The sequence below is a fragment of the Carex rostrata genome, chromosome 33 (genome assembly GCF_964058835.1).
Source record: "Carex rostrata chromosome 33, lpCarRost1.2, whole genome shotgun sequence".
Lineage (NCBI taxonomy): Eukaryota > Viridiplantae > Streptophyta > Magnoliopsida > Poales > Cyperaceae > Carex > Carex rostrata.
This window is the reverse complement of record NC_135950.1, coordinates 908,049-934,367: the sequence shown is the minus strand read 5'-3', so window position 1 is coordinate 934,367 and position 26,319 is coordinate 908,049. Positions and strand designations below refer to the sequence as shown.

Genomic DNA, 26,319 nt, shown 5'->3' with positions numbered 1-26,319 from the left:
TTAGAATTATAAGTTAGAGAATCATAAATTATAAGTCAGAGTATTGGAAAGTATAAGTTAAAGCAATATTTTTTTATTGAGTACCAAATTAGTTAATAGATTTAAACCCGATTAGCTATTTAAACCTGGTTTGATTTTTTTTGCCCCCACCCCCTGTGATCAAAATCCTGGATCCGCTCCTAAACAAAACATAATAGTAAAGATAACAGCAGCAAGAACAAATACTAAATGGTATCACTAATAGCGATAGCACTAGAAGAGGAGGAGAAATTAGCTGACGAGGTACTAGAGAAAATCAGCAGCGACATCAATAGTATCATAAACTGATAATTGTTTTAGTCGTATTATTAACTAATATTTTGTGTTAATTGTATTAATTGACAGTTGAATAAATGTGAGATTGATTCAACAATATAAATGCACAAACAATAATCACAGATTAAGTATCTTCCCTTAATTTTACAATAATTGTCTTTGTACGCTGATTAAAGAAAAATACTTGTAGAGAAAGAGACATCAAGCAACAAGGGAGAAAAAAACATAATCCAATATGGCCAGCATTTTTCTTTCTCACAAATTAACTAAGAATTAGAAAAAAATAAATAGAAATAGAATATAATCCCATCTTAAAAAAAAATGGTAATCTAACATGCTGCAGGAAAATTTTCAAAATCGAGTTCACCATTTCGAAGACATTCAAATTTAATTCACAGTTTGAAACTGCGGATAGGATAAAAATTAAATTTTCAAAAAAAATATGGTTATTTTTGTAAGATGATAAAAATAAAAATTTCGACAAATCCCCACATGTTGGAATAAATACATCCGAATATGCCTTTAGAATAAGACGAAAGAAGAAACATAATTTATTTTTTATAAAGCAAAAGCAGTATAAAGTGGAGCTTAGTAAAATCGTAAAAGGAGTTGGAAAACTTTTTCCAACTTTTTTGGTGAAAGAAGAAATAGTTTAGACTTTAGAAAAAAAAAAACTTTATCTAACTATAGGAAGAAGACTATAAAAGAGAAAACACATAAAAATGCGAAGAATTAAAAAAAAAAACCATAAATAAGAAATAATATTTTATCAAACCAACTTGATTGTTTTTTGTTTTACAAAAATCATAAGAACCGAAATGTCATTTCGGTCCAAGGTGTTTTTACAAGTTTTACCATCATTTTTTATCGAAATATGTGAAAATGGTTAGAATCGAAATGCCATTTTGGTATCCAAAAATAAAAAATTTAGACTGAAATAGCATTTCGGTTCTTATGATTTTTTAAAAACCAAAGTAATCAAGTTGATTTGATAAAATATCATTTTTTATTTATAGTTTTTAAAAAAAAAAATTCAAATGCGAACTACAAATTAAGCCACATGAGGCTGCTAGGCTCCTCTTTGTTTCCGTGCTTGGCCGTATCCACTACATTTCTAGCAAGAAAAACAACTTTCTGCTATTTTTTTTCTCTCTTCAAAGAAGAGAAGAGAGAGAAAGAGAATCACGTGAGAGAGAGAGAGAGAGGAGAGAGATAGAGAGAATAGTAGGGGAAGTGTAGGGATTTGAAGAGCACCGGATCCCGTTTCAAGTCTTTACACGTGGTGCACGTGTGTGTGCGTGGAGTATATATCATCCTGAATATTTTCCTTTCCAGAAAATGAATGAAAAAATGTATTTCCTTTAGGTATTGTTTGGCTGCCAGGCGAGAACGAGAACGGGTTCAATTTAAATAGCCGAAATACTGCGCGCTGAGTGATTTTTTTTTTTTTTTTTTTTTTTACGGAAGAGTGAATGGCCGAAGAGGCCTTAATTAAAAAAAATCCAAAAATGTTTTCAAACAAATAGTTGCCTGGCAGGCAGAGAATAATAATACAAGGATTAAAAAAAGCGCATCACGCGAACACAGAAAAAAAAAAACATGTACGGATGTACCTATTTGTGTTAACAATGAAATATTCAAATGGAATATAGTCAATGGAATCATATAGTGACTAATGGATCCTTATCCTCCCAGGTACACAATTGAAACGGACGGCTCAGATTTACTGGATTCAGAATGACAAAGGAGACAGAATTATTTGTGCTTTGAGATACGTGTCAATTCATTTTCGGACCATCCGATTCAATTCTACTCAGTCAGGTGATACGAATTCATGACCAATGAAAGTTCAACACCAGCAAGCAACCAACAACAATATTTTAATAAATATCAATTAGGATAAAGAAAAGTCAAAACTAAAATGTTCACCTGGACTTGGTTCATGGAACTTATGGCAAAACTAAAACCAAGGAGTACCTAACTATTTTTATTTTTAAAATTTTCCATATATATCTTCAAATTTAATTAATTAATTATAGTTCTTATATGGTTTAATTCCTTATAAATATTAAATATGTATACTTAATTTGATAATTAGAGTTCAACTTTGAATTATTGAGATTTAAATTCAAATTTTAACTATCATATATTATATATTATGCATTTTATATTTCAACCATCAATCTAAATTTCCTGCTCTGTCATCAATAATAAAAGCTCAGAAAACAAAGCTCAGACAAAGATAGTAAAATAATAATTAATGAATAATTCTTAATTTATATGAGAGACATGATAAGAACTATCCGTATTTTCATATTTTGTTTTACTATGAAGTATAATCTAAAGAGATTAAATACCTAAATAGTAAATAGTAAATACAAACAATAGGCCAAGTTTATATACCGCATCACGCCATCATATATCTCACCCATTCAAAATAATATAAAAGTGAAATGCAAATAAATAAATAATAATAATATGAAAGTTTTGTAAATTTAGACACATTTTGACATTCGTTGTTCGTGTTGGTTTTATATTATTTTCTTATATCTATATCACTATATCATCGTTTTGCTGTTTCCAAATTGATAATTAATCAATACTTCTTCTAGGTTGAATATATGATATATTTAGGGTTGTACAAAAAGTTATAACTCGTGATTCAATTGAATTTAATTTAGAAAATAAAATTGATTCAAAACAAATCAAATAAGTTCAGTTCTAAAACGAATCAAATCCAGTTCAATTCGAAATTTATTCGAATCGAACTCAATTCGAAATTTATTCGAATCGAACTCAATTTAAAACTCTTCTTTTTAGTTCTAAACTCTCATTCAATTTTAAACCAGTTTGGTTCGAAATTAATTCGTATTGCACCGAATCAAATTCGAACTCGAACTAGTCGTACTAAGTGAAGTTTGATTCAAAGCCCTAGATATATATGTACGATGCATCAATAGCGTCACTGTACAAACTTTTATATTTCAGCACATGTAATTTAAACAAATGATTTATTTTAACCATTATACATCTTCTTCTTTCACAAATCACCATATAATATGTCATTTTTATATATGAGTGAGGTTATACGGTACTACACCTAGATATATTGGTCTTCGAATCAATCCAAAATTCCAAACATTTCAAAGTATCATATAAAAATGTATTGTAGATCAAATTATATAATTTTTATAATTATTATTAGCAGTGTTCTAAATAGTATTGTTATAGTATTTTCGGACTATAAAAACTATGTTATTATTAACGCTATTGTACACTATAGCAATGTAATATGGACTTAACAGCATTTTTTTAGCAGAACACTATAGTGCACAATAGCTGGTAATGTTATTTTCTTAGCCGTTCTGTTATGATGTGATAAACACTATTCAAATCTTCAGTTTTTAGATAGTTAAAAAATCACTTGATTTAAAAATTCTAATCCGTTAATACATTTTTGTATGGGTTTCATATTAAATAATTTAAATTAATTGTTTAATTTTTTTAAACAAAAAAAATGATTCATAGTGTGAACGAATCTGCCCTATGGTATCATAGGATCACTCTTTGACTCTTTGTTCTGGCTTCTTCGAAAATCTGTGGGTATGGGTTTTAAAGGAACGTCTCCGTTTACTGGTTTAACTGGAGAAAATAAATCCCTCGTTATTCTCTCCATTTCTCTCCCTGCCTCTCCGTCGCCGTTGAACAAATCCAAAACGAAATCATAATCTATCCCCAAACTAAACGCTCTCAAAAACATAGACCATACAGAGAGAGAGAGAGAGAGAGGGAGCTGAGAGCAATTCTAATCTCATCTACGAACCCTAGCCATAGAATCGTAAACATGGCTTCACCAATGGCGGGAGATGGAGTACTTGCGTTGATGCCACAAGAAGTCGCCAATCCAATCGACTCTTCTTCATCTTCATCTTCTAACGGGACGCAAGATACAAATCGGAATAAGAGATCAGCAGAGGAGTTTCCAGTGTTGATATTTCTCTATTTCCAGAAGGCGATTAGGTTAGAGTTGGACCGACTTCACCGGTCGGCAGTTCAACTGGCGACAGGTGGCGGTGGTGACGTGTCTGCCTTGGCTGAGAGATGCCGATTTCTCTTTGATATATATAAGCATCACTGTAATGCTGAAGATGCGGTATGGATCCCTTTCTTTTGTTCATGCTTTGTTTTGACTTTTGATAACTGTTTTCAATTTTATTATCTAAGAAGCTTACTAGGAGTGAAGGAAAAATGGAATTTTGAGAGAGCAACTATCAGTTGAAAAATTTCCAAAATTCATTTTGGAAGATATCATCTTAATAGGGTGCATTTGGGTGCCAAGGAATAGCAGCAGCCAGCCGGATTAGTTGGGTTAGCAACTATTCCAAATTCGGGTTAGCGACTATTCCATGTTTGGGTGAAAAAGTAGCTATTCTCAATACTTGGGTTAGTGTGCTATTCCACTAACATTTTGTTGGTTTAGCGACTATTCCAAATTTAGGTTAGCACGCTATTCTCACTGACCTCACTCTCAATCCAAACGTACCCTTAAGGAAAAAAAATTGAATATGCAAAAAGGAACCTCTCTCTCTTGCTCTGCTCTTGTCTATATATGTCGAGATCAATCAAAATGTGCAACACAACAAAGGAAAAAGTAAAATTAAAGCAGATTATTCACATCTTTGATTGCTGATTGTAGGTGATTTTTCCAGCTCTGGACAACAGAGTGAAGAATGTTGTGAGAACATACTCACTTGAGCACAAGGGGGAAAGTGACCTCTTCGACCAATTGTTTGACTTGCTGCACTCTGACATGCGCAATGATGACGATGACAGCTTCAGGCGCCAGCTCGCATCCTGCACAGGTGCCATTCAGACCTGTCTCAGCCAGCACATGTCCAAAGAAGAGGAGCAGGTTTTTTTTTTCTTTCACTTCTGTACTATAAAAGAGTTGTTGTAAATGGAACGGGTCCTTGTGTTTTGCATACTTCAAAAATAATAGTTGCTACAATTGACAGGGCCATCTGAGGTGAGTCTGCGAGGAAGTAACAGATACTATTTCTGTGGTTCTTCCATTTTTATTTTTTTATTTTTGTGTTTTATCTTACTTGGTGCATCATGTAAAAATGAGGTACTGATTGAGGCCTCAACAGCCTCAACACTAAATGACCCTGATAATTATTTGTCATATTACAGTAGGATGTGCGTAGCATCTACTAGCAATAAGTTAGATTTTGGGCATAACAGATATCCATTTTATGCAACTTTTTTTCCCGGTAGGTCTTTCCATTGCTGGCAGACAAGTTTTCATTCGAGGAACAGGCAGATCTGGTGTGGCAGTTTCTATGTAACATCCCCGTAAACATGATCATCGAGTTCTTTCCTTGGCTCTCATCCTGCGTCTCCTCTGACGAGCGCCAGGATATACTTACATGCTTGTGCAAGGTTGTTCCAGATGAAAAGCTCCTTCAGCAGGTATCTGTTATTGTTTCTTTTTTGTTAACAGTGGCAAGATGTAAGTACTTACTTAATTCACAAGTTGCTTTTTGAGGTGTACTCGTCATTTCTCAAATTTAAATCATATAAAATTTATTTTCCTGATTGTCTAATTAATGTATAGCAGAAAGTTTAAATCAACCCCCCGCCCTCCCCGCCCTGCTTCACCTGCCCAAAACAAAAAGAAAAGAAATACCGAGTTGTCTCTGAATTCCCTTATCTATTCAAGTTGTAACGATTAATTCATAGCAATTTCGTGTTGAAAAAATAATATCCTTTGCTTGATTTAAATTCAACTTGGGCCTAAAAGATAAAAGGGTTCATAGGTATGTCCAATATGTCAACTCTAAACGGGATTTGTCTTCACCATTATATCAACTATTAACATTTGTAAGATGTTAAATGGGAAAACTTGAAACTATATAAGGCATTGGCCACAGATGATAAGAAACATTGGGTGTCTCTTGCAAAGAGGTTTAATATTCAGTGCAATGTACAAAAAGGCCCAAATTAATTTGATCATAACAAGACTTAATGTACAATCCTACACAATATACAGGTAATTTTCACTTGGATGGAAGGAAAATGCAGTGTAAGCAATGGAAAGAACGATGCTTGTCAGGACACGTGCTCGTTTGACTATACGAAGATAGGAAAGAGAAAGCATAACGAGACAGAGTGTAGTGTGTCAGACTGTAACGAAATTCACCCTATAGATGAGATCTTGCATTGGCACAGGGCTATACGTCAAGAGCTTGCTGATATTGCTGACGAGGCGAGAAAAATTCAAAGCTTGGCTGATTTTTCAGATTTGTCTACTTTTAATCTCAGGCTTCAGTTTATTGCTGATGTGTGCATATTCCATAGGTAAGTTTTATCTGTCTTTGTATGTATTGATACGTGCCTTGTGGTACACCAACACTGAATCAATCGTAATACTAAGGCATGAATTAACAACAAAAACCAAAATGGGGACTCAAATTTGGCCTATCGAGCAATTTAGTATGGCTATTGCAGTATTGCATTAGTCAGTACATGCTCACTTACTGCTACAGTGGCGTACTAATTTTTTTATCATCTTATTACTGGAGAAACAAAAGGTTTATTCTATTTCATTCAAATTATGCAGTATTGCTGAGGATAAAGTGATATTTCCAGCTGTGGATGGGGAAGTGTCTTTTGAGGAAGAGCATGCTGAAGAAGAGTCCCAGTTTCGGAAATTCAGGGGCTTAATTGAACAAATTCAGAGGCAGAGAGCTGGAGCCCACTCTACCTCGGAAGAGTTCTATTCTGATCTTTGTTCACATGCCGATAATATAATGGAGACCATTCAAAAGCACTTCGATAGTGAAGAAATGAAGGTACATTTATTTTCCTACTTGAAGAAACTTCTAATGTATCCTTGAAGAGCTTATTTTACTTTTCTCTAAAGTGCATAGAGCTTCTCTATCTTTCCAAATTTTTGATGAAAGGATAAGACTATCCCTCACATGCATTTTGACGGTTGGGGGTGGGGTATGTGGGAAAAGCTACCATGAGAAGGGTCAAAATTTGATGGCACTTCATTTTGCTTAATTTTAGATTTTCTATCTAACATATGCTACATTTCATGTTTTAGATTCTTCCGCTGGCCAGGATGCATTTCTCTTTGGAAAAACAGAGGGAACTTCTATTTAAGAGTCTCTGTGTGATGCCTTTGAAGCTACTGGAACAGGTTTTGCCATGGCTAGTCTCCAAGCTAAGTAATGAAGAGGCACGCTCCTTCCTTCAAAATATGCACCTAGCAGGTTCTACCTTAACCTCTTTTACTTCTAGCACCATTAGATGGTTCTAGAAACTTCACCCACAAAGCAACCTTCAAATTATATGGATTCCTACACATATTGTTTTCAATTGTTTATAGTCTATTTTGTTCTAATAATATAGCCTCGGCATCGGAAATTGCACTGGTGACTCTCTTATCTGGCTGGGCTTGTAAAGGCCGCGTCAAAGACTCAGCTATTTCTGGAAAGTTTCTATGCCTTTCTCCCAAATGCCCCTTGGAAGGCACGGAAACCGAGGTCGAGGATTGCGAAAATTTATGTGCTTGTGCATGTCCTCTCAGCTTAAATAACAATTATACCGGCACAAGATTGAGGAATGATATGAGACCTATCAAGAGAGTCAATATCTCAGAGTCTATGATGCTTGAAACTAACCCTGAATGTGAAAAGAAACCATGCCAAGTTCCTGGATTAGGAGTTGACACAAAACATTCCTGTCGCTCTTTTGCACCTTACTTGTACTCTAGCCTCTTTAACTGGGACTCTGAGATAATGTCATCTGACTCGGATGCTACTGCCCGACCAATCGACACCATATTCAAGTTTCACAAGGCAATCAGAAAGGATCTTGAGTACCTAGATGTGGAATCAGGTAAACTAATAGACTGTGATGAAGATTTCCTGCAGCAGTTCATTGGACGATTCCGCCTTTTGTGGGGTCTCTATCGGGCCCACAGTAATGCTGAGGATGATATAGTGTTCCCTGCATTAGAATCGAGAGAAACCCTACACAATGTCAGCCACTCATATACCCTAGACCACAAGCAAGAAGAGAAACTCTTTAATGACATTTCTGGAATATTGTCAGAAATATCAGTCCTACACGACTCATGCACAAGTTGTGATGAAATGTACTCGGCAAAGAAGCACAATGAGCTGGCAACAAGGCTGCAGGGGATGTGCAAATCTCTGAGAGTAACTTTAGATAATCACGTTTTGCGGGAGGAGCTGGAGCTGTGGCCACTTTTCGACAGGCACTTCTCAGTGGCTGAGCAGGATAAAATCGTGGGGAGGATAATTGGTACAACTGGAGCAGAGGTGCTGCAGTCAATGCTGCCATGGGTTACTTCAGTGCTCACGCAGGAGGAGCAGAATGAGATAATAGACACCTGGCGGCAGGCTACAAAGAACACCATGTTTAATGAGTGGTTGAACGAGTGGTGGAAGGACAGCCCCATTTCTCCCAAGGATAGTTCCTCGGCTGGGACATCGCCTTCTGGGGTCACAGAAGGTAAGTGTTGATTTGGAGTTGTATTTTTGTCTATCTTGAGAAGTAATAAAAAAGAGTAGAACTAGGGTGTTCTTAAGCTCACCAAAGGATTGGTAAGCTTAACCTCAAAACCTATTGGAATGACTTCAAATGACGAATCCAAGCTGTTAAAACCGATCTACTTCACGAGGGACGCAATTACATGTCAAATTTATAAAATTTTGAATTATTAGTATAAAGTCAAGTGGTAAAAAAGAGGAAGTTTTATAAGTTAATTTTTCATGGTTTTTTGATCGTTTGACTTTATACTAAATTAATTCTAAAATTTGTAAATTTAACGTGTAAACACTTGTGAAGTAGATTGGTTTCAATGGTTTGCAGTCATCTTTTAAATTTACACCCTTTTGGGCCATTAAGTTTTCATAAATTTTGACAACACTGCTGTACTTTAACCCAGGAAAGAATTATGAAAGTAAAAAGGTACTGAAAGTTGTTTAAGTAGTATGAATATATTACCGACTCATGCATAAGTTGATGGTTGGTACGGTGAGTTCTTTTTTCTTCTTGTTATGTAAAGATGTCATGTTACTTTCTTTCCTTAGAAACTGAGCATCAAGAAAGCGTGGATCAGAGCGACCAGATGTTCAAGCCTGGGTGGAAAGATATCTTTCGAATGAACCAAAGCGAGCTCGAATCGGAGATACGAAAGGTTTCCCGTGACCCTACACTTGATCCTAGGCGGAAGGCTTATCTAATCCAAAGCCTTATGACTAGGTTTTCTTTTTTCTTTGTTGAAGTGATAATTTAACAATCATCTTTGATTTCAGTATCATCCTAGTTTGGTCCTGCACCTAAAATAAATATATAGTAGGTTCAATAGATTCCCAAATCTTTCCATTTTTCAATATCTATTTTTATTTTGACATTGGCAGCTTGTGCAGCATAAATATTTTAACTTGTATATTATATTCTTCTGAGTTAGTGGGCGGGCCAACGTTATATGATGAAGACCATAATAAATAGAGACTTTATATAATAATTATATGATTATTGTGATTTTTCTTTTATGCAGTCGATGGATAGCGGCTCAGCAAAAAATGCCTGAAAGAAAAACCGAAGAGGGCGATGGAGGTGGAGACAGTGTACCTGGGTGCTCTCCATCATTTCGGGATGCTGAGAAGCAAGTGTTTGGGTGTGAGCACTACAAGAGAAACTGCAAGCTCCTGGCCGCTTGTTGTAACAAGCTCTTCACTTGTCGTTTCTGTCATGATAAAGTCAGCGACCATACCATGGATAGGTACTCTCTCTCTCTCTCTCTCTCTCTCTCTCTTCCTTTTAAGGCTAAAGGTTATCATTTTCTTTTTTGTTATAAGTTGCTTTTGATATGCTATAGCATTAAGTTCATATGTAGAAGAATTATTAATGTTTATTGGAATGTACATTTTTCTAGTTTCTTAAAATTTCATTGATGAGTGCCATAAAGTTTTTTAAAATTACATGTTACAAATGGTTAGGAAATTGTAAATTACTGAGAATTGAATTGTTAGCTGCTCAAATATTTTTGTTGGCATTTGAGAAAGCAAGAACAAGATAAGCAAAATAATAAAAGGATATTAGAGTTTTAATATGAAAATTAGGTGCTGATCATAATGTCTCAACATGACTTTTATCAGTAATTTTTGGTGAAGCAGAATAGCAAGCATGAAATTTATATTCAAAGAAGATATATAATAACTTTTTCTCTGTTTACTGAAGCAGCATGTCAATATCTGAATGTACCAGTATTTTATTCCAATCGAAATGTACTCCTGCTACTGTACTTTATTTTGCATTTGACGGAAACAGTAGAAATTATTGATGTTTTTTTCTGCTGATATTGAGGATCTAATGGGAGATAGTTGTCCTTTCAACTCATTGTTGTCGTTACGGTTTCAGGAAAGCAACTGCTGAGATGATGTGCATGCAGTGCTTGAGAGTTCAACCGGTAGGGCCGACCTGCAAAACACCTTCCTGTAATGAGTTCTCTATGGCGAAGTACTTCTGCACTATATGCAAATTTTTTGATGATGAGAGGTAAAAATCAGACCACTTGATTTAAACTTTGTTTGGAATAACGAAAAAGATGTTTCCATCAAACATCAGTAACATGGAAGTTGGTTTTTTTATTATAGTTTCTTTTTCTTACCCCACTGTGCACAATTGTCATGTCAAGTGTTCACATGTAGTTGCACATGGATTTTGGGATTGCATTATACTGATTTAAACCAGATGATATTGGCTAGTTGGTTTTGACTTCTGAGCTATGATTAATTTCATAGTTGGGAACATATGAGGCTTAATTAATTTCACAACTGAGGGGAGTAGTTAGCTTGATTTTTTTTTAATTTACTGTTTACTCTTAAAGGAGTGGGGGCTTTGTTGGAAACTAAAAGAATATGTGATATCAGATTGAATTCATGAACCCAACCGTAAAAATAAGAATGAATATTTAAACATATAATATTACTTCTGAAATAACAGCTCCAGCTATGCAGGGGTTCGTAAATTGAGATATGTGACTCTTACTCAATTGTACTTTGAAAATCTTTCTGAATTGATTTTTTATGAATGTATTGCCAAAAGTAGTCAAAAAGTATCCCAAACACTCTTTGAATATATATATATTTTCATAAAGAACTACACAATTTTTTGCAATAAATGAGTAAGCTTCTAAATTGAGAAAAAGTTAGATGTTACAAGGTTTGAGAGGTGTATTAAACACGTTGAGGATGAATTAGGTGTAGGCGTGTATCAGTATTAAATAAATTGATGAATCTTATCCAATCTGAACTTCCCTCAAATCTATTTCAAACAGTTACTGGGGCTAATACTGACTTGTTTATGTCATAAATTGAACCGTGAAGGACAATAGAATGGATTGAAATTTAGGAAGCTTGACTAGAATTAGTAATGGATTGAATTTGACCAAAGGTTCTTTCACAAATTGTTTGTTGAATTGTTCTCTGGAGTGCACCAATATTTCATTCGTTTCAGTTTGATTTTCCTTCCTTTTTGTTGACATATGTTGAACCTTATATTGCTAAAACAACTGTCAATCTCACTCCATAATCAGTGATCACGAAACAGTTTTCTCATTTCATTATTGTATATTATTATTTTCTGCTTCTAATTGCTCTGTTTTGATTAAGAGTGCTATAGTATGTTGTCGGTCAGGTTACAGATGCTGGATACCCAATATTGAGATTTACTTTTCAAATTACATTCGGATATGTATGTCTCAGTATTGGTACTTCTATCCAGATAATTTACTGTCAATTCTAACCTTCAGTTCTGTTATTTTTTAGGACGGTATACCACTGTCCATTTTGCAACCTGTGCCGGCTGGGGAGGGGATTGGGAGTCGACTTCTTCCATTGCATGACATGCAATTGTTGCCTGGGCATGAAGTTGAAGGAGCACAAGTGTAGAGAGAAAGGCCTCGAGACTAACTGCCCCATCTGTTGTGATTTTCTCTTCACCTCCAGTGCAGCTGTCAGAGCCCTCCCTTGCGGTCATTTCATGCACTCTGCTTGCTTCCAGGTACCTCACCTTAGGCCTTAACACTTCAAATCATTCATTTATTAGTGAGGCTATGGTACTATGCATAGGGTATATTGGTCCATACTATTGATTGATATTTTCGTTTTCAAAGTCCACACAGTCGGTCTGAATCGTTCAACATGATCTCTATATGAAAATGTACTAACAGACTAAATTTTATATTTTTTAGAATTTTTTTTAGATAGGTAGAAAATCACTACTTTTTAATGGTCTAGAATTTTTGAATCAAGTGATTTTCTACCTATCTAGAAAAATAGCACAAAAATTCTAAAAAATGTAAAATTTGATCTCAAGTACATTTTCATATAAAAATTTTGTTGAACGGTTGAGATTGACTGTTTGGACTATAAATATGGAGATATTGATACATAGTTCGGACCAATATGCGCTATGCATAGTACCATAGCCTCACTTTTCATTTGAAAAAAAAAAACTATGAAATTTCTTGAACTTATCTTTTGACTTTTTGTTTATTTATTTATTATTTTGTAGGCATATACTTGTAGCCATTATACCTGCCCCATATGCAGCAAATCTTTGGGCGATATGGCGGTGAGTAAATTATTATTTATTTTATTACTTTAGTTATCTATAGACCGTATATATTTCAGTCATTTATAAGTTTGTTACGGTCTATGCCTTTGCGGTCTTACCATTTGTGATCTCTATACTTGCATCAAATGACCTACCTATTGGTGATAGGTCAAGAGTTAGAATCCAACATATGAATCAGCATTTTGGTTTCTCCAAAAAAAAAAAAATATATATATATATAGAGAGAGAGAGAGAGAGAGAGATAGGCTAATGTGCTTTCGGTAGCATATGGGCCAAAATACACGGTCTAAATTTGAAATTTCAAAATTCAAAATATTAATATGTGCTTGGAGACCAAATTTTACATTTTTCTGAATTTTTTCACTATTTATTAAGCCACTTTGAAAATCGCTAATCCAATGGTTTTACTGTTTTGTTAAGCCACCGTTGGATCAGCAATTTTCAAAGTGGCTTAATAAATAGTAAAAAAATTCAGAAAAATGTAAAATTTGGTCTCCAAGCACATATTAATATGGAGAACAAGATGAACGGTTCAGATCGACTTTTTGAAATTTCAAATTTCAAATTTGGACCGTGTGTATTTTGGCCCATATGCTACCGAAAGCACATTAGCCTATCTCTCTCTCTCTCTCTCTCTCTCTCTCTCTACATATATATATATATTTAATTCAGTTTCTTCTACCTTTTCACCTGGTATTTAAAAGAGAGATCAGGGAATAAATTAACTGAAAGAATATATTTTCATTTAGGTATATTTTGGCATGCTTGATGCCTTGCTGGCTGCAGAGGTCCTTCCAGAGGAGTACAGGGATAGATGCCAGGTAATTTTCTATTGTACTGCAGAAGAGCTGAACAATGCACTTTAATTTAACATACACTTCTGTTATGGATCTGAACCTTTTGTTCTTACAATCTAAACCTTAGAAGTTGTTTACATCAGAAAATACCAAAATATTGCAAATTTAGTTGGTACTCAATACTTCCTACAGTTGGGTTACCTATTGGCATGGTACACAATACCCTCTCATGTGCTATTAGACTACTACTAGTATATAGTAATGCAGTAATGAATTTACTGATTTAGAATTTATGTAATTTCCAATAATTCATAAAAGGAAAAAAAGAAAGATTCAAGATAAAACCACACAATCAGTAGAATAGGTGTGTCAACAAAGGAAATTAATCTTATCCCATGCAAGAGTGGGGATGAGAGTCCCCTCTCATATTTTTTTGTTCATCTACCAAACATGGTCTATTAGGTGGTTTTTTTGGGTAGAGGTGGTGATCGGACCAGTCAGGTGAGGTTGGTTTCGGGTTTGGTTCAGGTCAGTTTGACTTTGGGTCATATCGAGTCGGGTCAGGGTCAGGTCGGGTCAAACTCAGGTCAGTTTGACTTCGGGTCATTGTCTGGTTTTGAGTTGAGTTTGGGCCATTTTGACTTGAAATAATTGGGTTGAGTCAGATTCTTCCACCTCTATGCATTGGTGCTAATTTTCTGACAGAGAACTATTGCATGTACTTGGGACTGGAATACTACCTAGAGGCACCATATTGGATTTTTCCCTTGATAATATGTACTGTCATGTATTGATACTTGTTTGATTTTTCCAGGATATACTATGCAATGACTGCGGTAAAAAAGGCACATCCCTATTTCATTGGTTGTACCACAAATGCAGTTCTTGTGGTTCGTACAACACAAGAGTAATTAAAATTGAAACAACCATCTGCTCCACTTCAAACCAGCTGGACCAATGAGAGGTGGTGCTCAACTTTTTAAATTGTTTTCTGTAGTTTTTTTTTTTCTATCATTTGTACATATTTTCTAATAGCGGACTCATTGGTCGAAGGGCTATAATTCATTGTAAAGCACAATTTATTTTCTCTAACACTTACAATGCAAATTTTGGGCAATTTCTAGTTTGCTATGGTTGATACAAATGTACGTAGCTTCCGACTTTTATCCAGACGCTGAAATGTAAATGATCTGACTAAATTTTTTAGCACTACATTTTGTTGATAATAAAGGTTACATAGAGATGTGTAAGAAGGAAATTAATAATTAGGGTTAAGAGAATATGCATGGTGTCTAGTCCCTAGACACGACAAGTCATGTATTATGGACCAGCATTGGTACTGCACCATACAGGGATCGACATGTGCCAGGCATGGCGGTCACGTGTCGTGCCACTTGTTTGTGTCATGTAGGAGTTTTGATTGCGTCATTATGATTTAGCATGGCACAATATGTATCAAGTGCAAGTCATGGTACGACACGTGGCCTGTGTACTTCCTATTTCTCAATTATTTCTTGATGAAATTGATTAGTAATTTCAAACAGTTGTCAAAGAGTAAAGAGAAATTAATTTCACAACTATATCCATGTAATTGATTAACAATTGTTTTTTATGTCACTGCAACGAATTTGATTAGCTGTTTTTATGAGTGAAAGCAGAGATGAAAACTTTTACTTGATGAAATTTTTCAAAATTTTCGATTGCTGTTGCATCCTTGAAAGCAAAATAATAACGAGAAGTTTCAAATTGAAAATGGAAGTTGATGGAGATGCTCTAAATGTCAATCTAATGTCACATAAACAACGAACATACAGAATAATGAACGTAAATGATTGCCTTTATTGTAAAGCAATGCACGTGCTGAAAGATTTACGTGCAAGATTAAGAAGTGGTTAATTTAGTGGTACAATTTATCATAATAGATGATGATTTTTCAACTTATTGATCTTTTTAGGCAATTTTTTTTTTAATTCTGGACGTGACTGCATTATTTTAGTTAAAATAAGATGAAAAGTTTAGTTGTTTGAGATTTAGGTTTCAATTATTAGTAAATAAAAAAAAAATGTGGTTAACTGGTAATAATGAGCTTACTTTTGGCAATTTTTGCATTTTTGAGAGGCAATTGAGCCAGGTCTGACAATTAAATTTTGAAGCAAAGTTACGAACAATCTACCAATCAATAGGACGTAAGCGCTTTCAAAAAATTATTTTATGTTATACTATGTTGTTGTTGTTATTGTTGTCACTTAACAATATATTAACAATATATTGTTAGGAAATTATATTGGTCAAATAGATCTTTCTATCCTCCAACTCAGCTCAGACACGCCCATAAGATATGTGCCTTTTTTTTTTTTGAAGTACAAAGCTGGTTCTGTTATTGTGTATCAAATTATTATCATTCAGTCGTTGTCGAAGCAAATGCATATTTAGACATGAACTTCAATTTGAAAATGAATACAGATGATTTTTAGTTTTAATGGCACAAACATACATTGATTAAAACTCTCGGACCAACAGTACAACGTGTTTGTATTTAAGGCTTACTATCAATTGCAACACAGAACCAACGAGTTTACATGTAGATTACATTTGTCTAGATCAAAAAGAAAATTATATTTTACCAGTAAACCTACTACATGCTCCTACTGATATTCTATCGCTATTCAGCTTGCGAGAAGAGCGGGTATGCATACCCTGTGTATGAAAGTTGTAAGATTTGTGCCCGGTTTGTAATTTGATGGGCCCTCTGATTCTCTTCACGCTTTATGTAGTCACAACGATAGGAAGGGTGAAGCAGCAGCAATTTTGAAATCCTTACCAGTTGTGAGTAAGCTCTCCAGTCCGCTGCTTGTCGCAGTTTCATCTTAATCCCTTGTTGAAAGTGCGTTGTTGTAGTTGCATTTCAGTCGCTGCCTGTGTTCCCATTAGCAGGGCATGGCTTCCATCTGGAAGGGAGATGTGACATCCGATTTATACGTGAGTTCATATTTGCTCAACTGACCTAGTGACCTTTGCCTTTCCAATAACAGTATTCTAACTGTGAAGGTGGTACAACAGCATCATCGACGAGTGTTTTGCACGTCGAAGAGTGTCGTACTGATAATGATTGTCCTCACACAGGGAGAGAAACGCTTGCCGAGTTTCAAATAATGGAGTCTCGAGGATATCATCCTCATCCTTTGTGTCCCCTGGAATACCAGATACCTCCACCTGAAACAAACAACGTGTAATCAGGCTTTAAGTTGCAAGTAAATTTTATTATTATGTTCTCATTTGCAGTGCAAAATGGTAAAATAATAACACAATATAAAAAGTATGATAAATAATAATATCAAAATAAAGCTCTACTGGAAGAGAACCCAAGAAAGAGAAAACTCACTGGTCTAAATGTGTGTTTCTCCCCGCTAAGCGTCGGGTGCCTCTCCCTGAACTCACGTAGTTGCTCCCCTTTGTGACATCTATCATGCAGAGAGAAGATTGTTCATTCAAGACATTAGATGAATAAATGCAAAAGTCAACCAGAAGGATAAAATATCATTTTGGATAATGTTCAACACCAGGATGTTTTCTTTGTACACACAATTTTCATGAATAATTCTGCAATTATTATTGCTCACCTCTCACATAGGTTGAAATATGGGCAAGTATTGCAGACCCAGCGTGTTCCAGACACCATAAGTGTGCAACAGTGGTTGCAGGAATGTTGAAGATGTACCATTATTAAATCTTCCTTCTTGGGATAGATTGTTTTTCCCAGCTGCATGCACAAGGAAAAACAAGCCAAGTCAAGTATGAACCAACTTGTCATCACTTGCTTAGTTAAAAAAAAAAAAAAAAAAAAAAAGTGATTGTACCTTTTTCATCAGCATGCTATCCTTGCAGACATCACTTGCTTTCCTGGTCTTTTTATTCTGCAGCTTAAGGTCAGTCTTCTCTTGGCGCAGTTGAGTAAATATGTCTTCTGCAGCTCCTGGCCAATAGTCGCCATCAAAATAAGGTAGACGAGTCGCTGTCACCTTTGCTCTGGACTCCCCCTCATTTGTGAAGAAGTGGTCATACAGATTAGTAGTTTCAACCACTATGTTCTCTTTTACTCCCTTCTTCAGCAAAGACAAATACCTTCAAAACAATAGACATGATGTTTAGTAACATTCAAAGCAATGTGTTACACTTAATTAAAGTTGCTATGAAAACGCATACCATTCACGTAATGCATTAGATTTGGGGGTCTTTTGAATCTCAGGATGGCAGTACATGATGTAATCTTCGCCCTTGATAGGGGGACATGCCCATATGTAGCAGCTTGTGAAGCCACGCCTTTTCACATATTCAAGGTATCCAATCTGAAAAAAAAAATATATATATATAATAGGAACCAATTATTCGTTATGTATTATCTGGAAAATAAGGGAAATTATACCAATATTTCAAACAAGTGACTATATATACCAAAATTTCGTGATATACAAAAGTGCGAAGTGCCTCTCCACTGACTGTTTCGATCTGAGGTGTGAAGTACTTGACTGAATCAAGATAGGAGAGGTAAACTCGCCGTTGGTTTGGAGAGGCACATTCTGTGCCAAATTCCTGCACAAACATTGCGAAAAGGCACACCTCTACACCCTCAATCTTTTGAAACAACAATATTGCCTAGAAATTAAAACCAGAAATTAATTTAGTAAAAAAAAAAAAAAAAAAAGCTGAAATAAATTCCATAGAATATTGTGAAAAGAAATGAAAGAAAAAGAAACAGAAAAAGAAAAGGACCTTAGATTTGTAGGGAAACTCAGTCGGATAGTTTTCCTGCTGAAATATCTCTAAAAACCTTGGCTTGACCTCTAATTTCTTGTCCACAGATGAGACAACTCTCACAATAAGTTCTGCTGCTCCGGGTACCTCATCAAAGCTCTTTCCAAAATGGTTGGCTCGGTCCTGCCTTTCCTGCTTCAACCGTTTGAAGAGACGATTCTCTATGTGGTCACTCAAGATTGTGCGTGGTAGATCCTTGGCACCGAGCATAGCACTCTGGGGTAGCGGTTTGCGCTCACCTGTTTCTACCTCTTCAATGTAGCATTTTGGGCAGGTGTAGTCAGCTTGACCGTCATCATTCATACACCCATTAAATAGAGCACATATTTGGTGCTGCCATGCCTCACACTTGTCACATTGCACCCACTGCATGTAGAGAAGGTATTGATTAGTTCTTATTGGTACCCTACACTACACTACAAATCTACAATACAATACTTAATAGAGACAGATGTACCTGTTCTTCGGTTGTCTTTTCATCATTCCTTTTCTTCTCAAGACTTCTCTTGAGGAAAACCTGGCCCTCAATCTCTATAGTTTCACTGCTTGCAGCGTTGAAGCATGGGATACAAAGATAGTGTTTCTGCTGATCAGTGCCAACTGGATGGTAGTACATTGTGTTGCGCTTTATACGGACCCCACATGGGGTGCAGTAGATTGGTGGCGGCTTGAAGGTCAGCTTCTCAACGCCACACAGCTGGCATGAATACTCATTCATTGAGACGGCCTCTGATTTGCTCTGCATCACAAACCACATAAACTATTTTATTCAATTCAAAATATAATAAACAATTCACATGTTTCTCATTCATTGAGAAGGCCATGTTTGATTGTGGAGTAACTAAACCCCTTCACACTTAAGCAGCTACTAAACGGACATGAAAACAGGACAGGAGCAAGATGGAGTTAAGGCGTCGTAAGTTCAACCACGATGAAAAGAACCTTAAAACTCTTTTCCTGTAAAATACAGATCGTTGTTTTCATGGAGAAAATGGGTTTGCATCTGGTCTATACAACAATTTAACTCTCAGAATCTAATTTAAGAAATATGAGCTTCCTGGATATTACTAGATTGGGATCAATTCACTCAAAACTGAAAATCCACAAAAAGAGGATGATGAAATGAAAGAAAAAGAAAGATAACAAGCACAATTCTTAAAGAATTATATATACGCACGCACACCAAACCACATCAATCCATCAGCAATGCTCAGGTGAGCTCAACCAAAGATCCTGAGTTTACAAGTGTACTTGTCAGTTATAAGCAAGTTTGAGAGCTGATAAGAAACAGAGAGGAGATCGGCCGCGATGGTATGAGCAGCGCCGGAACACGGAGAGAGAGAGAGTGGGGCCCGGTACTAGTAGAAACATGGCTAGAGAGAGAGAGTGGGGCACGGAGAGAAATACCTAATAGATGTATTGTCGATGGAGAGAGATAGTGGGGCCCGGTACTAGTAAAACTTACAGCGCACGAGATTAAACAGACTTGTATTATCTACAATGGTGGCGGAGGAGAGGTCATCCCAAGGAGAAGCTGACTGACTCTGGCATCATATTCGAGGCTGGAAAGAGGAGGCAGTTTTAACCCGTCCCTAAGGAAATGTGCTGGACTGTGACAACAGGAATGAATGAAGAACCATATAGGTAAAGGAGGCTCTCTTAGAGAATTCGTATCCTCTGATATATCTCAAACTTTGAGTTTATCTGTGCTAAATCCAAAACCGTTCAAATTCTTTATGCACGAATCTCAAACCACAATAATACTGACCCCGTGCATTTCGAATGGGCACTGAAAAAAATTCGGCTCGGCTTTAGATAAACTGAAAATTTGAAATACCTCAGAGGATACAGAGGGTATTACTGTCCGCAAAAAGAAGCTAAGGAGCTCTAAAGGAGGCAAATCAGCTAAGGAGAGGGTGAACTTGACTTAATAATTTAAGCTAAGGAGAAGCTTTAATCCAGTCTAAGGAATCTGTACTCAAAGCTAAGGAGAAGCTAAAGATACAGACAGTAATGCGATCACAAAAGCAGCAAAGAAATTTCTTAGCTTAACAATACCCAGCTCCACCCCCCAACCTCAATGCCAGCACAAAAATAAAAAAATAAAAACAGTTGCATAATGTAGCAAAGAAATGCATAATTTACCAAGTGGAGGCCAGTATGGTCTGAAGCTCGTCTTAAAAGAAAATTTCTCAAAATTATATTTCATAAGATGATAAATAAGGAAAAAAAATGTACCTGACCAACCCATTGCTCCAAACTTTTGATGTGTCCTCTAACTTGCTCTGGGGTAAATGATTGTATCATAGAGACAGCGTTGATCTTTTGTTTCCCCGACTTAATGGCCCCATCCTCCTCCATCTCCTCTTGTGCCTCTGTTGCATTTTCATCATTTCTTTCTTCATTCTCAACCAACAAAGATGTACCAGCGGAGGAGATGTCCATGTCCATATCCATCCTTCGCCTCTTTGGTAGAGGCTCGACATCCATGTTATCTGATAATACCCCCGGCAATGAGTCTAATTGAGTCATACCCTTCAGTGAATAATTCAAAGCAAGAGAGGCAGACGCAGAGGCAGGTAAAGCAACTGAGGCCTCAGTCTCCACCTTATTATCGACCTCCTTTCCATTTAAACCTTTATTCGAGTCACTGCTCTGTGTCAAGGACTTCTGTTTGGCCGCGATTATAAACTTGCGGGCTGACATACAGCCTGCGCATTTCACTTCCTGGCAGTTCCGGAAATGAAGAAAAACCTTCCGGGCTGACTTACAAAGGTAGAACCGGCAGTGCTTCAGATAGCATGTTTCAATGTGTGCGAGAAGCGGTTTCGCTTTTACACAGTTCTTATTAGGGCAGTGGCCATCTGGAGATATGCAGTACTTTGCATGCAGCAATAATAGTAACAGTTTCAACTGCTCCTGATATGGTACCTCCCGTCGAGAGAGCTGGAAGGATCCTTCATTGGGAACCACCGTAGTAGTGACAGTAGGACCAGGGGCCCGCACACCCTCTGACTGATGAGAGTATGTATCAGATCTCACAATTGGTTGTTGGATTGCTTGTTGAATCTGCTGGATGCCCGCTTGGTGATTGCTTGTGACCATGCTTGGATTGGGCTTTGATTGGAGGGATGCTGCAGCAGCTGAGATCTTGTTTAAATAAGACATTTTAGACAGGCCTGCAGGATTGTAATAGTTTCTACAACTTGACATGGTCATGTCAACTGTGCTGTCGCCCATCAGAGAAACACCTTGTTGAGGCTGTGATGCTTCAAAAAGGAAAAAAGAGGGGGAAAAAGAAGTGATAATGCATTTTAATTACATGGGCATTTTCAAGAATAACGATACTGGTTTAAATACCATATCAGTATTGATACAGTACAATTACCAAGTTTATAAGCAAGGATACAGTAACTGGTAGTGCACTAATACCAAGTCTATAAATGAAATATACCAATGACTGATGTAAGTACAGCCCTAGTATGCGTTAGTTGCAAAGCTAACCACCTGCTAGTTAAAGAGTTGGTGGGACTTATAACTACTAAGCTGAATAATTAGACAAAAAGAATATGGCAAATTAATATACATACTCGGCATCCTTTGCTCAATCTGTTGTGAAGAGAAACCCTGCTGGAGCGGCTTTGTTGAGTTCCCATATGTGCCACCAATGCAAATTTGCCCTTCTGACATTTCTGGTTGTGGAATGTTTCTGCCAAACAACCTTATACAATTATTGTTCATCGTCACATCTCCGAAGCCTTGGGAAGAATGCTTCTGATTCATAGAAACTGACAGCATGCCAGGCCCCACTTGTCCACTGAGGGTATTGTGCTGTTGTTGCTTCTGGGGCTGCATCCCAGACCCATCAGTCACTCCTGCTATATTCATCAGTGGTAAAATGTTTTTACCAAACAACCTTATACCATGTGAGAGCCCTAAAAAGGAAACAATGTGGTATCATTAGTAACAACACACACAAGAAAATAAAATTTCACTTGATATTATGTTTAACTTATAAAAAATCACATTTTAGTTTATATCCCCAAAATAAAAGTTTACAGTAGTGAATTATACATGGTACGGAAAATTCTATGAAAGTTCTAGTGGTACTTAAACAAGCACTTCAATGTAAGGAATGGAGGTCATTGGTTCCAATAAGGGAACTGTTATTTCAAGATCTGTTGAAATTTGCACACGTACACAAGATCAAAAGTGATGAGAGGCAATTGCAGAATTGCATGCATGAGTTTAGCTTGGATTGGAAGTATTTGGAGCAATGAACAAAAGGTTTCTTTTTAAAATTTGGAAATAATGTACTTTGAAATTTAGTATGAAATCTGGAAACAACTCACCATTCATTGATGATTCTGTTGAGTATGCAGTATTTTGAGAGACCTCCACCAAGGGTTGTTTGTTAGCAGGCAGAGAAGACACATCAATCCCAGCCGAAATTAATCTAGCTCTTACGCATGGCACGTTGTTCTCCTTGTTAAAGGTCTCACCCTTGGCCCTTTTCTTGCATAATACCGAGAATCTATTCTTCACAGCATTATCAGTCCTGATTTCCAATTTATGTCAAAGTTATAATAAGAAGAAATGATACACAGCACCATGAAATGAACCAATATGTTTTGGAATGCAAACCAAGGTAATTTAGAAATACCAGATTGACCAAACCCTACCTCATTTTAATTTATTTAGCTTTATTGAGGCTTCAGTGCAGATAAGAGGGTCAATTATGAAATGCATAACTAGGATTGAGTCAAATCAGGCAAAAACAGTTAAATAAAAATACCTGCCGGTGAGGACCTTTGCAATATCGGTCCATTTATTTCCCAGAATCTTTTGGACCTGTTAAAGTGAATATCCAATTCTAGCAAGTTAGATTCTCCCATACATTTACTTGTTTCATTTATACAATACTAAATCAAATCTATACCTCGCATAAAAGCATGTCCTCTTCGGCTGACCAGCATCCTTTCTTGGCGTCAGAATCCAAGTAGGCACACCACCTGTTACATGCATGTTGTTCGAGGTCATATTTGGGTTGTTCTGTACCAGCAGTGTTGTGTTAGTGTCTATACATTGTATTGACTTGCTATAGCACAAGTCTGGAGACTGTTTTAGGTTTCTTGAGCCATTGTTTCCTTTACCAGTAATGTAAATAAAGCAATTCTAAAGGCCTATAGTTCATTTACAATTTTTATAAGACAGCTTGAACGCACCTTCTACGGCATTGTCTAGTAGTCTTTCCATTAAAGCTAGCTGATATCTTGGCCCAGCTGTTTGTTCCATGAAGTTCAATTTGCTCCCGAAGCATATCATCCTCCTAAAAAAAATTCCAAGAAATAAAAAATAAATTTAAATTAATTCATCCAAATTTCAACCAAAATTTGCTGTTCGACGGAAATCATGAAATTCAAATTTCAAGAAATTGTCCAAATTCAAAAGAAAACCAATACCTGAGGAGTCCAGCTAACGACCTGGTGATTCTTTGCGGGAACAGATGAGCTAGAAGGAGCGTCCATTCTCGAAGGAGTTGAGGTGGAAGGACGCCGGAATGAGGGCTGGGAACGAAGAGCGAGAGAGAGACACTCTGATTAGAAAACAACACCTATTAAAGTTCAATTGATTCGAACCCGTAAGATCAGGTAAGTACATATTCCCAAAATAATACATTCATGTACCTATTAATACTGAACCCTTAATGTCAGATACATGCCATATATAAATTTCATTAGTTTTGGGGTCTTTTCAGTCTTTTGGTGCTCTAGATTCAACACAATATATAGAAGGACCATGCCAGACCAATAAAAAAAAAAAAAAAAAAAAATCAGAGCAGCCATGTTTCTTAATTGTTTGTTCTTTATTAATTCTTTTGTGTGTTTAAGGGTGAAGGATTAAAAATTTAATCCTCATAAGGAGCACTTGTTCAATTGGTACTAAGATTAAGAACAAAGGCTTAATATAAGTAAAATATTGATTATAGTGTGTAAAGACCTAAATACCCTTACATATATTTTCTTCTTTAATACCCTTGCACATTGATAAGTCCTCCCACTCATATACTAACTTATTTCATTATTTTTTCTGTCACCTAACAAGATGCAATTTTAAAAAAAATATGTACAAGCATTTGAATCTAATAAAATACTGGCATACACATTATAATATACTGGCTTGTTTGAATATTTCTTATTATATTTTGTTTAAAATTTGTATTTGTCATGGATATATGCGTTGTTAAAAAAAATTGCACTTTCGAAAGATTAAATTAAAAAGATCCAATATACACTTTTGAAGGAACAGACCCATAACAGAAATACCTAAATGCACTGTATCTGACATAATCTAATCAAGATTACGCTATCAAATTATCCTATATGACATAACCTAATCAAAACTTTCACAAGTGGTGGTACTTGTATCAAGAATTACAGAAAGTGCTAGCAAATGGTTAAAGAATTTTGATCAAATGAAATGGACCTTTAATTAAGGAATTTTAAGTGCTAATTACATGTACCAGCAACCACTGGCACTAAATTTTTGTTTATTGGTACTGAACCACTAGATTCGATATAAAGCAGCTTCCCTAAAAGGGCATACCGGACCAGCAACTATATTAATTGAAATTTATCAATTATACCAACTAGTTTATTTAAGTTGAATGAAAATGGTATTCAAGAAACGACAAAAGAATCTAAAATCAAATGGTCATGCATGCGAGAAATTCTCAAATACACAAAAGAATTAATAAAGAAAAATCCCAAATCCAAGAAAGCCAAAAGACCACATTAGATTTCTGGATTTGAGACTAGCGCATGAAGAGAGATGCCAACATTTACTCTTCAAATACTCAGATTCCTGATCCAAAGCAAAAAAGAAAAGAAAAGAAAAGAAAAAGGAGGAGATGGATACCGGTCAAAGGGGTGTCAATGGAGAGAGTGTTTCGTTGCGAACAAGGTGGAGCTGTCGGAATGGATCTTTGATTGTTAAATCACCACCTATTTACGCCGGAGAGAATCGTCAATTTTCTTTCCCGTTCCTCCAAGAAAAGAAGAAAAGAAGAAAAGAAGAAAAGAAGAAGACAATAAGAAAATGAAAAAGTATATGAAGCTCCAACTCAAAGCATGGGTCTCCTCTCCTGAGAGAGGCTGAGAAAGAGGTCTTACCCCCAAAAAAAACGCTCAAATGAAGGCGGAGTAGAGAGACTCCAAAATTTTCAAATGATTTTGGGGGTGGCTGAATACAACTATGAAGTGGGTATATATACATTATATTATATAGAATTCACATCGTGCAACCGAAACGAATCTGGACCGTCCCATCTGAAACGGCACGAATATTAAAAAATCTCGTGCATTACAGGGTTGGACGGACGAGATTGGAAACTCAGCGATCGGACGGACGAAATTCATGCATAATATGAGATATCACAGAGGATACGCAGTCCAAATTTTTGGGGTAAATATTATACAGAGCAGATTTAGCTTCATGCAATACACAAAGATAAAATTAAAACCATGTTGCATATGATTTATACGCTGTACGAAGGCAAAACAGCTCTGTTAAAAGCTTTACCCATAGTTTTGGGACTTGTATGCTGGAAGGAGATGGTCTCTGTCATTTCTTTCAAATAATATCTATTAGTATTTGAAAAAGCTTAATTATTGAATTATTTTTTTTATTAAATAAATGTGTTACTTAACACATG

The 26,319-nt window shown here is 36.0% G+C and overlaps 2 protein-coding genes across 5 annotated transcripts in view; one reads left to right on the top strand and one right to left on the bottom strand.

The window, feature by feature from the left end:
- The first annotated feature begins 3,955 nt into the window (after positions 1-3,955).
- The window catches only part of LOC144548268 (zinc finger protein BRUTUS-like), a 71,999-nt gene continuing 49,635 nt past the window's right edge, over positions 3,956-26,319 (top strand). The window contains exons 1-14 of one of the 2 annotated variants that reach the window (XM_078296954.1): positions 3,956-4,468; positions 5,012-5,227; positions 5,593-5,787; positions 6,368-6,675; positions 6,938-7,169; positions 7,427-7,595; positions 7,735-8,862; positions 9,444-9,615; positions 9,914-10,138; positions 10,777-10,914; positions 12,186-12,420; positions 12,934-12,993; positions 13,746-13,817; positions 14,608-14,787. In XM_078296954.1, the coding sequence (XP_078153080.1) occupies positions 4,160-4,468; positions 5,012-5,227; positions 5,593-5,787; positions 6,368-6,675; positions 6,938-7,169; positions 7,427-7,595; positions 7,735-8,862; positions 9,444-9,615; positions 9,914-10,138; positions 10,777-10,914; positions 12,186-12,420; positions 12,934-12,993; positions 13,746-13,817; positions 14,608-14,754 (3,606 nt within the window). In that variant the 5' untranslated portion in view covers positions 3,956-4,159 and the 3' untranslated portion in view covers positions 14,755-14,787. Of the gene's footprint in view, positions 4,469-5,011; positions 5,228-5,592; positions 5,788-6,367; positions 6,676-6,937; positions 7,170-7,426; positions 7,596-7,734; positions 8,863-9,443; positions 9,616-9,913; positions 10,139-10,776; positions 10,915-12,185; positions 12,421-12,933; positions 12,994-13,745; positions 13,818-14,607; positions 14,911-26,319 lie in introns of those variants that run through there. The other variant, XM_078296953.1, reaches the window with a different exon arrangement.
- On the bottom strand, positions 16,334-25,812 carry LOC144548670 (putative histone acetyltransferase HAC-like 1). 3 transcript variants are annotated; one of them, XM_078297384.1, is made up of 17 exons: positions 25,778-25,812; positions 25,524-25,650; positions 24,068-24,219; positions 23,831-23,934; positions 23,545-23,617; positions 23,401-23,456; positions 22,958-23,163; positions 22,196-22,540; positions 20,844-21,874; positions 19,063-19,344; positions 18,564-18,971; positions 18,246-18,446; positions 17,997-18,139; positions 17,651-17,915; positions 17,414-17,553; positions 17,176-17,254; positions 16,334-17,006 (listed from the first exon to the last, which is right to left on the bottom strand). In XM_078297384.1, exons 3-17 carry the CDS (start codon positions 24,131-24,133, stop codon positions 16,830-16,832), a joined length of 3,576 nt encoding a protein of 1,191 aa, XP_078153510.1. In that variant the 5' UTR covers positions 24,134-24,219; positions 25,524-25,650; positions 25,778-25,812; the 3' UTR covers positions 16,334-16,829. The 3 variants fall into 3 exon arrangements, with proteins under 3 accessions (XP_078153510.1, XP_078153511.1, XP_078153512.1); XM_078297385.1 differs by having other exon boundaries at positions 24,068-24,201; XM_078297386.1 differs by having other exon boundaries at positions 16,335-17,006; positions 23,545-23,657; positions 24,068-24,201.